The following is a 15,196-nucleotide window of genomic DNA, read 5'->3' as shown; positions in this document are numbered from 1 at the left end:
TATTTGTCACCATTTATTATAATATTATCCTCTGTATATTGTGGGTTTTTTGTTTTTTTTTTTGTTGTTGTTTTTTTTTAATTCACTGATCATGTACATGTTCATTAAAGCTCAGATTAAAGTTGAGGGTTATTGTATCAAAAACAGACAAAACTCAAGAAAAAATGACTTTTTCAGAAAAATGTATCTATAACTGAACTAAAAACAAGTGTTTCTGTCTACTTTCATTGATCCAACCCCATGGGTTTTACTGGTGAATCGACGTTGTAGAAGATGATGGTGTTTCCACGGTAACTACAGAGCCTCTGAACGTCCAAATGGGTCATATCTGATGACCGTGAAAAGACGACAAACTGTATTTTACACCAATTATTTACATGTTTTGATAGGATTAGTGGCTCAACGGGTATTAGTTAGCGCATGTGTATTAATATTTCATTCTGAAGCCCTTGCACAGTTCACTTTTCTTAACACTGTGATATTTGTATTTTATTAATTTTTTTCCTTATACAGTGTCTTGCTGTTAAATTGAAATGACCTGCTAAATGATTTTCATTGTTCCTGTGACAGTGACAATACAGTTCTATTCTATTCTATTCTATTCTATTCTATTCTATTCTATTCTATTCTATTCTATTCTATTCTATTCAACCATTTACATCAGTAGACGGTTTTAATCGCCAGTAGCTGTTTGGGTCTTTATGGGTTAAGGTTGTTTCACAGCCTTAAACCTAAAACTCGCGAATCCATCAAAGACAAACAACAGTGACATTAAACAGATCTTTGGTTTCGAAGAATGTAATATGGCAATGTTATTTTAAGGCATTTGGGTTCATTATGCCATATGTTTGATGGAAGTTTAATTGGTATGAACAGCCATGGGGCTAAAACATCAGTATTTTTTCATCGGCTCTTAAAAACAACAACGAGGGTGTAATTACAATAATAATTGCAGTCTTTTATGTACGAATGCCCCTTCACTCGTACTTAAAAGTGCATCTCCTCTCGACTGCAAATGGAGCTGTAGTTGCTGTGAATGCTTATTACTGGGTACTATTGTATATGTTAAATGTCTTTAAGTGTGTCCTGCTTTTGCCCTCAGCTTCATTGTAAGTTGAGCCAGATAAGAGTGCCAGCTAAGTGCTGTAAATGTAAATGCAATTATAACCGCATAACAAACCGATTTAAAAGGTTAGCATTTCAATGGAGCGTTATAAAAGCAAAGGCAATACATTAAAAAAAAAGATAGAGCATTTTACAGGACTGTCATACTTCTATCTAATATGTAGGAGTTTTCATTTATTTTACTACAATGTATGTACTCGGCTGTATTTTTTTTTTTCCCCTTTATAAATGCTTTTTCATTTCACACTTGACCAGTTGACTGGTCAGGACTGTGAATACAAGAAATAATAAAATATCTTACTATATTACATCACCGCTATGGCTAATCATTTTTATTTGCAAACTTTGCGTATTAGTTCCCACTTTAAAGCCCTTCTCCACATATTACATGAAAATAACAAGCAGCGTCTCTTGCTTGGTTACATCCTGGATACAGATTACTTTCTATGGGAGTATGTGCCACAGTGTGAGACTATTCAAAACAAGAGGTTTGTATGTTTTTTGTTTTGTTTTTTTTTAGCAGTCTGAGAGCACGTAATCATCCAGGGAGACATGTGATAGATTTTATAAGACAGGATCTGCAATTCTTTATCATCCGCCAGCTGTGCACAACACCTGGTGGGACCATGCTGTGGAAACACCACAGGGAAGTGTGTACTCTGCACTAAAGGCCAAGGGAGGGGAACATGAGGAAGAGAAGGGAGGATGAGGAGGGAGATGAGATTAAAGGAGGAAGGAAGAGAAGAATCGCAAGGAAGCAAATGAGAGATGCTCCTTAAACACATGGTGCCTACTTCATAAAGTCTGCTCTAAAGTCTCTAATCAAAATCCTGTTTCATGTGTGTAATTAATTAAAAATATTATAAAGTAAAAAGCCTTTTTTCAGTTTCAACTATGGAAGGAAGGAAGGAAAGAAAGTTTCGTATTTCTTGTCAAAATCATGATCGTCATTATCTTCTGAACCAGCTTTATCCTCACTAGTGTCGTGGGGGGTGCTGGAGACTATCCCAGCTACCTATGGGCGAAGGCGGGGTTCACCCACTTCACCGCAGGGCTGAGATTTAGAGACAAACAACCAATCACTCTCACATTCACACCTATGGGCAATTTTTGATTAACCGATTAACCAATCAGTGCATGTCTTTGAATGGTGGGAGTACCCAGAGAGCAAAGTCATGATATTTAAAAAAAAAAATATATATATATATATATATATATATCACAATGAATTGAGAGGAAAGCTCTGATATTTTGAAGGGAAAAAAGTTAATTAAAGTGAATTTTACAAGCTCAATTTACGGTAATGTACAGGCAACAAATTTCCATTAATTTACCGCATTTTCCCACTTAGCCTGCAGTAGCTTTACTGTTTTGTGTTAACAGTATCATCACAATACTGTAACTACAGTTAACACAAATAAAATAAGGTAAGATAAGACTTTATTGATCCCACCATGTGGAAATTTAACAGTATACAGTAACAATACGCAACAAACCAGTGCAAAAGAAAGGCAGGTGGGAAATAAACATTCTTAAAGTATAAAAATTTAAGTATTAATTAGTAATAATAATAATAATAATAATAATAATAATAATAATCTTTATTTATATAGCACTTTTCATACATTAAAAACTGTAGCACAAAGTGCTTTACATATCAGTTTAAAAATCAGTACCGCCCCCCACTCACCCGTACACACACACACACACACACACACACACACACACACACACACACACACACACACACACATATATACACACATATACATGCAAACCCACAAGCTCACACATACTTACGAAGACTGACTGAGCACGGGTAGACCAGAACAAAAATGTACAAGTAAAAGTAAAAGATCAATTTAGGAGGCGCTGTCTCAGGAAGCCATCCGCACCAGGAGGCAGCCGCCGACCCCGGCGACCAGGCACCAGCAACACAGCCCCGCATCCCAACTAGTGGGAGAGGGCCAACTGGGACCCCCACCCACCAGAAAGGAGCGGACTCCAGTGAGAGATTGCGCCACAGCCCCTGGAGTCCGCAGCCACCCCCCGGCATGGAGGGCTCCCTCTGATGAAACACCGGAGAATAAGAAACATTAAAAAGATATAAAAGAACTGATTAAAAGAAGCTAAATTTAAGACATATATGAAAATAATAAAAATATTAAACATTAAAATGATAGAACAGAAGCACGGGTTAAAAGAATCTTAAGATATATATATTAAATATAACTATAAAACCTTTGCGTAGATAAAACAGAAGCATCAGTTAAAAGCCAAATTAAAAAGGTGGGTCTTGAGCCTGGTTTTAAAAATTTCTACATTCTCTGCAGCCCTGAGGTTCCCTGGCAGGCTGTTCCAGAGGCGAGGAGCATAATGCTGAAAAGCTGCCTCGCCATGGGTTTTTGTGTTGGCTTTTGGAACTGTTAAAAGGCCAGTGCCAGAGGACCTCAGGGTCCGCGAGGGTTCATAGGGTAAAAGCAAGTCTAAAAGATAAGAAGGCGCAAGACCATTAAGACATTTAAAGACTATTAAAAGCACCTTAAAATAAAAAAAAAGTGCCCTTCTGCAACCGTGCATTATAGTACTTTCACACTACACTGAAATCACATAAAAATCACATTTTATATGGTAACTTTCTAGCAACAAATTGTCAGTAACGTACTGTAATTTCCCACTCACATTAACTTTGCTATTTTTGTATATGTAGTATTATCACACTGCTGCAACTGTGTTTTACAGTGTAAGGTATAGTATACACTACAGTGTTGTTCTTTTCATCAATTCTAAGTAAGTTACTGTCAACCAATTGTCAAAAACTTACCGTAGTTTTCCACGTACAGTACTGTTATCATTTTTATCTTTACTGTATCATTGCATTACAGTAACTGTTAAAAAAGTTATGAAGCAGTTGATCTACACATGTTGTCTACAGTCGTGGAAAAAATTATTAGACCATCAAAAGTCATCAAAAACAATGGTTATGCAATCAAGTACTAACTCCTGTGTGTATCATGTGACTAAAACAGACAGAAAAGAAAACATGGAATGAATAAAAGCACTTTTTTTTGTCAGTACAATGCCATAGATATTGATGTAAGAACTGAAATAATCAAGAAAACATGGAAAATGGATAGATATCAGCTCTGAAATGAAACTCTTATCAGCTATTTTTGTTGTTATCATTATATTTGTTCAAACAAATGTACCTTTAGTTGTACAAGGTATTAAAATGAACAAGAAACTGAAGAGAACAAGGAGTGGTGTAATAATTTTTTCCGTGACTGTATATTTAGGACTTGGAGAAAAAAAACAGGTTTATTTTGTTTTGTTATTTGATGTTACATAATATCTTAATTTCTTCATTTCTACTGAGAACTTTTACACAATAACACATAAAAACACATGAAATCGCAACTGTATTTTTCGATAAATATCCTCAATAAACATTATCCTCATGTTTTTAATGGTTATTTGATTTGTTGTAAATTGAGAGCTAAGTTCAGTTAAAAGTGTCTCGAAAACAATGGAAATCTCAAACCATGTTCATGCGTGGAAGACGCCTTCAAATAGAGGGCAGAGGCGTTGTTTTGATTGCGACAGGTCTGAGGACCGACAAAACATCCTCAAGATGATGAGGAGTCTCCGGCAATTTGACAGACTGCCAAAGAAGCTGTTCCCGAAGAACGCTAACTGCATATAGATGCTAGTTAATGGGCTAATTTACAGGCGCAGGTGGTTTACAATGCAGACAAGTAAATTCTCCGCTGCATCTCAAATATATTATCTGAAATGTACTCCGGATTGCTGATATGCAAAGCACCGCTGTGCTTTATGATTACTTCTCCTGCTGAATCGAACTCTATGACACAATCATAGCTCAAGATTTAGTCTCGCACTCTGTGCTGAAGGGTTTTCTGCAAAACCCCGTGAAAATAAATTGTTTTATTCAAGTGACCTTGAATAAAACACTGAAAACTCACCTTCTGTGAGGTATCGGAATGGGAGCTAAGTGTGTGTATTTACAGAGGCAATATGGTGGTACAAGGAGCAGGACAAAACACTACAATTTTATCACTCCACATCACAAAATCAGTGTTTATTGCTGCTTGAATGTAAACAGTGACACTTTGCCAGCGTTTATACATATCCACACCTTTCCGATTCAATTTCTACACCTTAAGATATTTTTCTACAGCCTCCCCCCCGAGGCGTATCAGCTCTAAGAGGACAAACAACACTTCAATCAACACATCATAACAGTGGAACATGTGCTTTATTTATATAAGGCGTGTGAACGTACCTGTCCCACTTTGGCATTTTCACACACGAAGGTCTCGTACGGACTGGCGAGTTCAGGCGGGAACTCATTGATGTCCAATACGTGGACTGTGACGGCCACGCGGCTGGTCAGAACCGGACTGTCTGGATAAGAAAGCACAGCAGAGGGGGATTCATTTTGGTTTAGACAAAAACACAGTGAATGAGTCTTTTTACAGCACTGACATCATGTGGAAATGCCCAGTATTACCATCTCAAGCATAAAGGTTTATCAGTGATGGAGAAGGAAGTGGGTAAAGACGCTGTCGTGCCCGAGTGTCCTTGAGCAGATGCTAAACTGCCTTCGCCGCTCGTTCACTGTAAGCCGCTCTGCTTAAATGCTACAAAGCCTCTGATGTGTCTGGAACATGTTGATGCATAAATTTCACCCGGGCGCTGCTGTTTTATGATGCTTTTGATTGATGATGAAAAGGAGAATTAAATAAAAACACATCGTAAATGCATCCCATGTGCTGCCAACAAATAAAACACGCCTCGCATTATGGAATACGACTCTATAGAGAGAATAGTTTCTTTACTACTGTTGTGGAATATTATAGTAAAACAAAACAAAAACAAGACAAATGTGGCCCAAATCCGTTTTTTTTTTTTTTTTTTTGCACATATGTGACCTGTATCCGATTGGTTAAAGACACTTTGAACAGCACAAATCCGACTCAGGCCACTTTCATATGTGGTCTTAAATCCAATACGTATCTGATATTTTGCAATGTGACTTCAGTCTGAACAACCAGGTCGCATTTATCTGACCTTTACACCATTGAAATGCGACAAACCTCACAATTCTGCATCCTAGGAGTGTCAGTTCTGTGAACGTAGTGCATGCCAGCGTGGTCACGTGCTATGTCAGGACCTCTTTTGCGCATGCGGGTCATTTCAGGGTCACATTCAGTTCATACACAAAACTGATAGAAGTTGCATTTAATGTGTAATATGAATGGGCACACAAAAAAATCGGATTTCAGCAAAAAAAAATCTGAACTGTGCATTAAGACCTGCTGTGTGAACATAGTCTAAGAAATGCATGTGTGGTAATTTGAACTTTAGTAAACCAACAAATCTACTGTTGGCCTATAGGAATTTTATAAAGTACTGTGAAATGTGCATAGTGGTGTAAAAATGTATATACATACAGGGTGGGGAAGCAAAATTTACAATATTTTGAGGCAGGGATTGAAAGACAGTGTATGACCAATTAGTTTATTGAAAGTCATGAGAATTTATTTGACACAAGAAAATTGACATAATAGAAAATGTTTTTATTCTATGTGTCCTCCTTCTTTCTCAATAACTGCCTTCACACGCTTCCTGAAACTTGCGCAAGTGTTCCTCAAATATTCGGGTGACAACTTCTCCCATTCTTCTTTAATAGTATCTTCCAGACTTTCTCGTAATAGTTTTGCTCATAGTCATTCTCTTCTTTCCATTATAAACAGTCTTTATGGACACTCCAACTATTTTTGAAATCTCCTTTGGTGTGACGAGTGCATTCAGCAAATCACACACTCTTTGACGTTTGCTTTCCTGATTACTCATATGGGCAAAAGTTTCTGAAAAGGTATGGATAATAGTGTTAGGTATGATTATGACATCAATATATGTTTGGTTTCAAAACAATTGATGTAGTGCCTGCTGAGAAAAAACAACTAAATGTTCATTGTAAATTTTGCTTCCCCACCCTGTACAAGTAGCATAAAACTGAAAGTGTGTTGAATTAATACTGTACTTAGTTACTTTCCATCGCTAATTACATTTTCCATTAAAGAAAAACAAACTGATCAAAACTGATAGAAGTCGTATTTAATGTGTAATATGAACAAGCACACAAAAAAATCATATTTTACTAAAAATTCCAAATAGTGCATTAAGACCTGTTGTCTGAACGTAGCCCCTTTAATTCCCGCCTTTTAATACACATAATAAACGGACATCATAACCAAAAATGGAGCTAAGCTGTTGGTCAATTGGTTCAAATGTGACAGACATTTTGGCCAAAACAGGGGAATATCATTAATTGTTGACCTCTCTAATCTTTGCCGGACACAAGTGTGGGATTGTCCTGTCTGGTTTTGGGTCTCACCAAGCGAATTTTCCGATTCTTACCGATCTGCTTGGTCGCTCTGACCTGGCAGCCAAGTTGATCAGTTACTATGTGTTCAATAGCATTAAAACATAAGGAAACGTCGTACAATTCATATTGTTATTTCCAACAGTATTAGTATCCAAAGATATTAGACCAGAGGTGTCGAAGTCATTTTAGTTCAGGTGCCACATTAAGCCAAATTTGATCTGAAGTGGGCCGGACCAGTAAAATAATAACATAGTAATATATAAATAATGTCAACTCCAGATTTTCATCTGTGTTTTAGAGCGAAAAAAGTGAAATTATATGCAATGAAAATGTTTACATCTACCAACTATCCCTTAAAACAATCTGAATAACATGAAAAAACTGAAATTTCTTATGAAAACTAAGTGTAATTTTAACAATATTACGTCTCAGTTTATCATTTACATGTGTAAATTACAACTTACAGATCACAGTGGATCAACAAATTCACAAAACATTTAATAACAGGCAGAATATTGTTAAGATTGTACTTCAGACATTTCACAATATTCATATTCATTCAGGTTATTTGCGTTTTTGTGAAATGATAGTTTGTTTTAGTGTAAATACAGTAAAATGACATGAAAATGTTGACATTATAAAGATAAAAATTTGAAGTTGTGAGTATTTATAGGTTATTATGATAGTATTTTACCAATCACTTGAGATTAAATTGGTCTGTATGCCGAACCTGAACTAGAATGATTAATATTTTTTAGTATAATTTTTGCATTTCACCCCCGGGCCGCATGTTTAAGACCTCTTTATTAGAACCATACAAAACACTACTTTCTGTTTTTTCTTAGGTTCTGTTGTGAGTTTCAGCCATAGTTTGTGAAGCTTATATTAATTATAATGTAAGTGCCCCCTTGAGGAGACCTAACATGAATCAGGGGTTGATTGTTTGAGTAGTTCCTCACTGCAAGGGGCACAACGGGGAAATGTTCTTAAGGTGTGAAAGCCCAGGTAAACTTTATGGATTTGACGTGGGAATAGGCTTTGCTTTGCAGTGGGGGGGGCTTAGTCTGTGCTTGTCCGTGCAGAAGCCAATGTATGTGGGGGGTGGGGTTTGTGTGTAGGTGGGTGGTTAGGAAAGAATGCAGGAGGGGGGGATCTGTAGAGTCGTCCCAAGGGGATTGGAGACGCAGCCACAGCTCGGTTAGTAACCTGTCCCTGACCTTGATAGAAAAAGCAATCTTCCCACTGAGGTAAAAATGACACTGAGCATGGGATTTGCTGCTTTGCACTGTCTGAACTACTAACATTGATGCTCAGCCAGCAAAAAATACTCATCTTTCCTGTCGTTGAGGTCCTGAATGTTTCGGCCTCTGAAAACTTTCAACACCTTCATATCATCCAGATCGATAAATTCTTTAAAACCGGTCTTTGCAGCCCAAAAAGGAAAAAAACAACAACAACAACTACAACAATAAAAAAAATATGATACAGGAGTTTATCACCTCATCTGAAAAGCCCATTTCCTTAACCGCACTCCTGTCTGGATGTCATGAGTGATATATCATTCAGCCCACTAGATGGAGCAATGGTATAATGGTTATATTAAAATCAGGCTGGTGTCAGCATTTCAGCCCAATAACACATGCTCTATTTATTTTATTGAATCAGAATCCTGTATTGCTACAAAATGCATGAGTGGTCAGCCATAAAGTTTCCTGCCCCATAATGCTTTTTTCTACTGGATATTACTTTTTAAATTAAACTCATTTTAATAAAAAAAAAAGCCCATCTTTGCACGCAATCAACCACAAATCTATAAAACGTGTTGCAAAAGGGAGATAGAAAGATTTCTTGTGGATAGCCAACTATTAAAAAGTGCATAGAATGAGTAAGCAAATTCACAACTCCTCGACAAGTGTGAAACTAAATCATTTGCTCGAGCCGTAAATAGATTGCAAATATGCTTCCTCGCTGAATGTTGCCAAGGTTATTATTGTGTTTAATAGATCTACCCCTCTCTTTGACTCCTAAAAATTGCCAGTGGGCTTAAATGCCAAAAAGCAAACTGTTAATCTCGCCCTGGCTCTTATTTAGCACGCCTTCTGCTGTGTTCAGGGTCTCAGGAGAGCAGCAGACACTGCTCTCATTTTGCTGCATGACTGCAGTGTCTAGCAATGACCGGACAAAAACCTCCAAGGCTTTGCGAAGTAGAAGTCCCCTCAACTCGTCTGTTGTGCTAAACACTGCAGAGTAAAGTTACCTCCGCTCAAGGAAAATGTCATCCGGCATCGAGCATTGTTCGGCGGTTTGCTTCTCGTCACGGTGGCGGTGAATAAAAGGTGTGGGTGGATAAATGTTAAAAAGCACTAGCAGCAAGGACAAACAGATGCAGAGACAGGTCAAAGGCAGAGGTGCACAATAATTTTCGGTTTATTGGTAAAATGCAACTCACGACTCAAAATAAGAACTTTGTTTGATTTATTTTTTTGTGTATTTTATCTACATTTGACCTTTCCGTATACAATTGTTATTTGTGCGGGCATTGAAGGCATCTTCTGCTTCAGTATTTATTGGCGTTCTTCATGGTTTAAAATCCGAACAGTGGAAAGACAGCATCCCTCAGATGATAACAGAATGCATCACAGAGGGACCATAAAAGCTATCCAATACCCTGAACACTAAGTTCTGCCAAATCTCACTCAAGGTCCAAAACAGATTTGACCTCATGTGTTGGGACATGCTTTCTGCAGTGTGGAGTTAATCTCTACAAACAATACACCAGGATAACTATTATTTTTTTTAGACTTTCACTCCATCTGGATGTGATATTTACTTTATTTTATGTTTTTTGTTTTCTTTGGTGAAAAAGTATTGCAATCCTCAACTGGTATCAATACATTAAAGTAGATGTAAATGTTTCAGCTGATTGTATATGTTTTTTTCAATGTTAAATGCTTTTATTATTGTAAAACTGTAATTATGTGACTCTATCGCTACCCACAATACACTAGTATAACTATTATTTTTTAGACCTTCACTAGACCTGGATGTGATATTTATTCTATTCATGTTTTTTGTTCTCTTTGGTGAAAACGTATTCCAATCCTCAACTAGTATCAATACATTAAAGTAGATGCGAATGTTTTGACTAATTGTGTATATTGTTTTGTTTTGTTTTTTTCTGTTAAATGCTTTTATTATTGTAAAACTGTAATTATGTGGCTGTATCACTACCCACAATACACTAGTATAACTATTCTTTTAAAGACCTTCACTCCACCTGGATGTGATATTTACTCTATTTATGTTTTTTGTTCTTATTTGGTCACAAAATATTGCGATTCTCAACTAGTAACAATACATTAAAGTAGATGTAAATGTTTCAACTGACTGCATATGTTGTTTTGTTTTTGTTTTTGTTTTTTTTACTGTTAAATGCTTTTATTATTATAAAACTGTAATTATGTGACTGTATCGCTACCCACAATACACTAGTATAACTATTATTTTTTAGACCTTCACTCCACCTGGATGTGATATTTACTTTATGTTTTTTGTTCTCTTTGGTGAAAAAGTATTGCGATCCTCAACTAGTATCAATACATTAAAGTAGATGTAAATGTTTCGACTGATTGTATATGTGGTTTTGTTTTTTGTTTTTTCTGTTAAATGCTTTTATTACTGTAAAACTGTAATTATGTGACTGTATTGCTACCCACAATACACTAGCATAACTATTATATTTTAGACCTTCACTCCACCTGGATGTGATATTTACTCTATTTATGTTTTTTGTTCTTATTTGGTCATAAAATATTGCGATTTCTCAACTAGTATCAATACATTAAAGTAGATGTAAATGTTTCAACTGACTGCATATGTCGTTTTTTTTTTTTTTTTTTACTGTTAAATGCTTTTATTATTGTAAATCTGTAATTATGTTACTGTATCGCTACCCACAATACACTAGTATAACTATTATTTTTTAGACCTTCACTCCACCTGGATGTGATATTTACTTTATTTTATGTTTTTTCTTCTCTTTGGTGAAAAAGTATTGCGATCCTCAACTAGTATCAATACATTAAAGTAGATCTAAATGTTTCGGCTGATTGTATATGTTTTGTTTCTTTTTTTTTTCAATGTTAAATGCTTTTATTATTGTAAAACTGTAATTATGTGACTGTATCGCTACCCACAATACACCAGTATAACTATTATTTTTTAGACCTTCACTAGACCTGGATGGGATATTTACTCTATTTATGTTTTTTGTTCTCTTTGGTGAAAACGTATTCCAATCCTCAACTAGTATCAATACATTAAAGTAGATGCGAATGTTTTGACTGATTGTATATGTTGTTTTGTTGTTTTTTTTTCTTTTTCTGTTAAATGCTTTATTATTGTATTGTAAAACTGTAATTATGTGACTGTATCGCTTCCATCTTAGCCAGGTCTCCCTTGAAAAAGAAATCTCCCATTTCAATGGGACAAACGTTATTAAATAATAAATGCATAAATAATAATGCAATAAAATAATCTATGTGTGTTTGTGTATGTGAGTCGGTGTGTGTGTGTGTGTGTGTGTGTCTCCACAGTTCTAAGAAATTGAGATGTATTTACCTGGCCACACTGGTACCTACAGTTGAGGAATAGTCCCATCTCCACATTAAATATCTTGGCAAGCTGATAAGACCAATATTTTGGGAGATATTAGTAATTTTGGAATACAATAGCTTTACAATCACGTTGCTATGGCCATGACGGTTGACGGGAAGCGCAGTACCACGCTGCATGATGGGAAATGAAGTTAAAAAGTGGAACTACGCATTTGCTAACTTCAGTCCCAAGATATCTGCATTAATATGACCTCTGGTTCCTCAGAAGTCAACACACTAGTAGTAGTAGTAATAATAATAATAATAATAATAATAATAATAATAATAATAATAATAATAATAATGATAATAATACTCATTACAAGTAAAAGTCCTGTATGGAAAAACTGTACATATGTGAAAATATATGAGTAATAGCAGCATAATATGTACTTCTCACATTCCCGCTGTCATAAATAACAGTCCTACATTATTATTTATAGTTCAGCATCCGTGTTGTTGCAGTATGTAACTGTCGTTCCTACTGAAACAGACTGACTTTATAACCACTTTTTAATACGTGGACAGCAGATAAATCAGAGTTCGTCGCATGATAAATTTTAGAGGAGTAAAGAATAAAACAGAAAAAAGGTGGAATTAAAAAAAAGTTCTGGGACATAAAAACTCCAAGTCTCCTTTCAGTTTTTGGACTTTGTATTTTTGGAGAAAAGTCGGGTGTTTTGAACCATTACTGGGAGACGAGAAAGAAGAGGAAACGTTTTTAAAAAGCTGCTTTGATGGATGTCATTGTGAGGTAAAACATGATGATTTTGTATAACTGCTATAACAGCTCTATTCACCTAACAGCAGGATGAAACTAATAGAAATGTTAAATTTCCATGTCATTTTGAGCTTTTTTCTGGACCTTGAGTAACAGCTTCTTTTATGGTGTAATGGCATATGGGTGAGGAATTAATACCACCACCTGGGCTTAAAATTTACTTATTTATTAGTATTTCATTTCTGTATTCTTCTTGTGTTTCAGTTATTATTTATGTGATGTGCTAAAATATTTACCAACACCTCAGCCAGTCAAATAAACAATCAAATATAGTTTTTATTCATTTGTGCCACTGTTCAATGTTAGGAAATGATTCTTCATGGTAAGATACAATGTGGAATAAAATGAAATGGTGGACAAATGATCAAAAATTTTACCAGGACAAGTGATCTTCATATAAAAGTTATCATGACCTCCCTAATGAAGCTACATGTCAGAAGTAAACATAGAAAACCACTGTTTAGTGTAGTTTTACCAAACAGCTGCTTGAAACCAAAATAATATAATGATCTGAAATGTCCAAAAACTTTTTTAACTACTGGATCCTATCAATATATTTGAGTTATTCAGGTAAAATTCATTTCCTCAGCTTTTCATTGGCATCTTTTACAACACTGATTCACCCAAAACATCTACTGACTGACGCCAATAGTTGCACATGTTTGTTTTTATGTTCAGCTAATCATATATTTTGCTTAAAATATTCACTTTTGCTTCAGGTTTCTCTGTTTTGATGAATTGACTATGAGATTTTACGATAATCTTTATGATTTGTATCTTACATAAAGGAAAATACCTGATTTTCACTGGAAAAATGCAAAATATGGAGATAAATATTGTAATAAATGGTGATAAATCGAATTAGTAAAGGTTAAATGGAGTCAATGAAAAATAATGTGGAAGTCAAAAAACAGTAGATCTTTAATACTGAGGGCTAGAATGTGTGGCATTCACTCCTAAAACTGGTGCAACTAAGACAAGAATATAGCATGTAATTTAGAAAGTGGCCGCAAAAGGGTGAAATTATTGCAAATGGTGCTGCCAAGAAAATAGTGCCTTGGTGCGCCTGTGTCATTTGCATGGATGTCAATTAAGTAATGTTCATACATTCTGTGCAAAATTGGAAAAATGGGAAAAAAAAAAAAAAAAAAAAAAACTCACAAAAGACCAGTTCAGAATGTCATTGGCAGTTCATCTGGTTCTGTTAACATCTGAAGAAAGTTGGCACGAACTGCTCAGTCCTCAGTCACTCTATTTCTATTTCTGTCTTTCTTCAACTCTTAAAGTGTGTGAGGCTTGAGTGATATTGAATTAATGTTTACTGATATCAAGGATGAAATCCTCAGTCAGATATTTTAGGTGGGATCAGGTGGGATTTATTTCAGCTACTTAAAAATAAAAATATCTTGACAGCTCTGACGGAGATCAGGCTGCTTCACTCCAATCAATCTGTCTTATAAACCTGAAATCTGAGAGTAACAGCTGGAGAACACACCACGTTAATGATCTGGACTGATCTGCTGTTAATGAAGTTACCAATGGCTCTTTTTTGCCAGCTGTGAGCGCCTAACAGAACAGAAGTATTAATGTTTCTGCAAAACCCTGGACACATTCACAGACACGTCAACATTATTATATTATATTATATTATATTATATTATATTATATTATATTATATTATACAAGCTAGTTGACCCCTGGGGATCCATGGGTTCTAGATCCTCTGATCCAGTTCAGTCCTTTACTTTCTTGGTAAATTCCACTAGTATTTTCAGTTGAATAACCTCTCAGCTGGCATGTCTGTTTTTCTGCACATGGAATTTGACACCATGGCAACGTGGCCCTATTGTTTATCTGTTGCTAGGTAACCCACTTCAATGATTCTATGATTCTGGGCATAACGACGTGATTGTAAGGCTATTGTATTCCAGAATTACTAATATCTCCCAAAATATTGGTCCTACCAACTTGCCGTTTACGCTAGTCTCTTCCTTGACCAAAAATACAAAAGTATGTCAAAACACAGCCTTTCCGGATTTTGCATGATATCTGAGACACACAGACAAAGTCCACTTCCCTTTTATAATAAAACGTATATTAAATTAAATTACATTGTATTTTGCATGTGTCAGAGTCACCTACTGCACACTTGTTACTTTATGTATTATTATTACTATTTTTTTTTGTCATTTTTAATAACTTTAACGCAGTTTTATATTTTTT

General features: G+C 35.6%; 1 protein-coding gene across 1 annotated transcript in view; it reads right to left on the bottom strand.

Annotated features, from left to right (window-relative positions):
- LOC115411554 (cadherin-12-like) overlaps positions 1 to 15,196 on the bottom strand; it is a 316,867-nt gene that overhangs the window by 31,076 nt on the left and 270,595 nt on the right. The window contains exon 9 of the mRNA XM_030123742.1: positions 5,429 to 5,550. Within this exon, the coding sequence (XP_029979602.1) occupies positions 5,429 to 5,550 (122 nt within the window). The remainder of the gene's footprint in view (positions 1 to 5,428; positions 5,551 to 15,196) is intronic.

Source organism: Sphaeramia orbicularis, chromosome 20 (assembly GCF_902148855.1).
Source record: "Sphaeramia orbicularis chromosome 20, fSphaOr1.1, whole genome shotgun sequence".
In the NCBI taxonomy this organism is placed as follows: domain Eukaryota; kingdom Metazoa; phylum Chordata; class Actinopteri; order Kurtiformes; family Apogonidae; genus Sphaeramia; species Sphaeramia orbicularis.
This window is presented reverse-complemented; position numbering and strand designations above follow the sequence as displayed.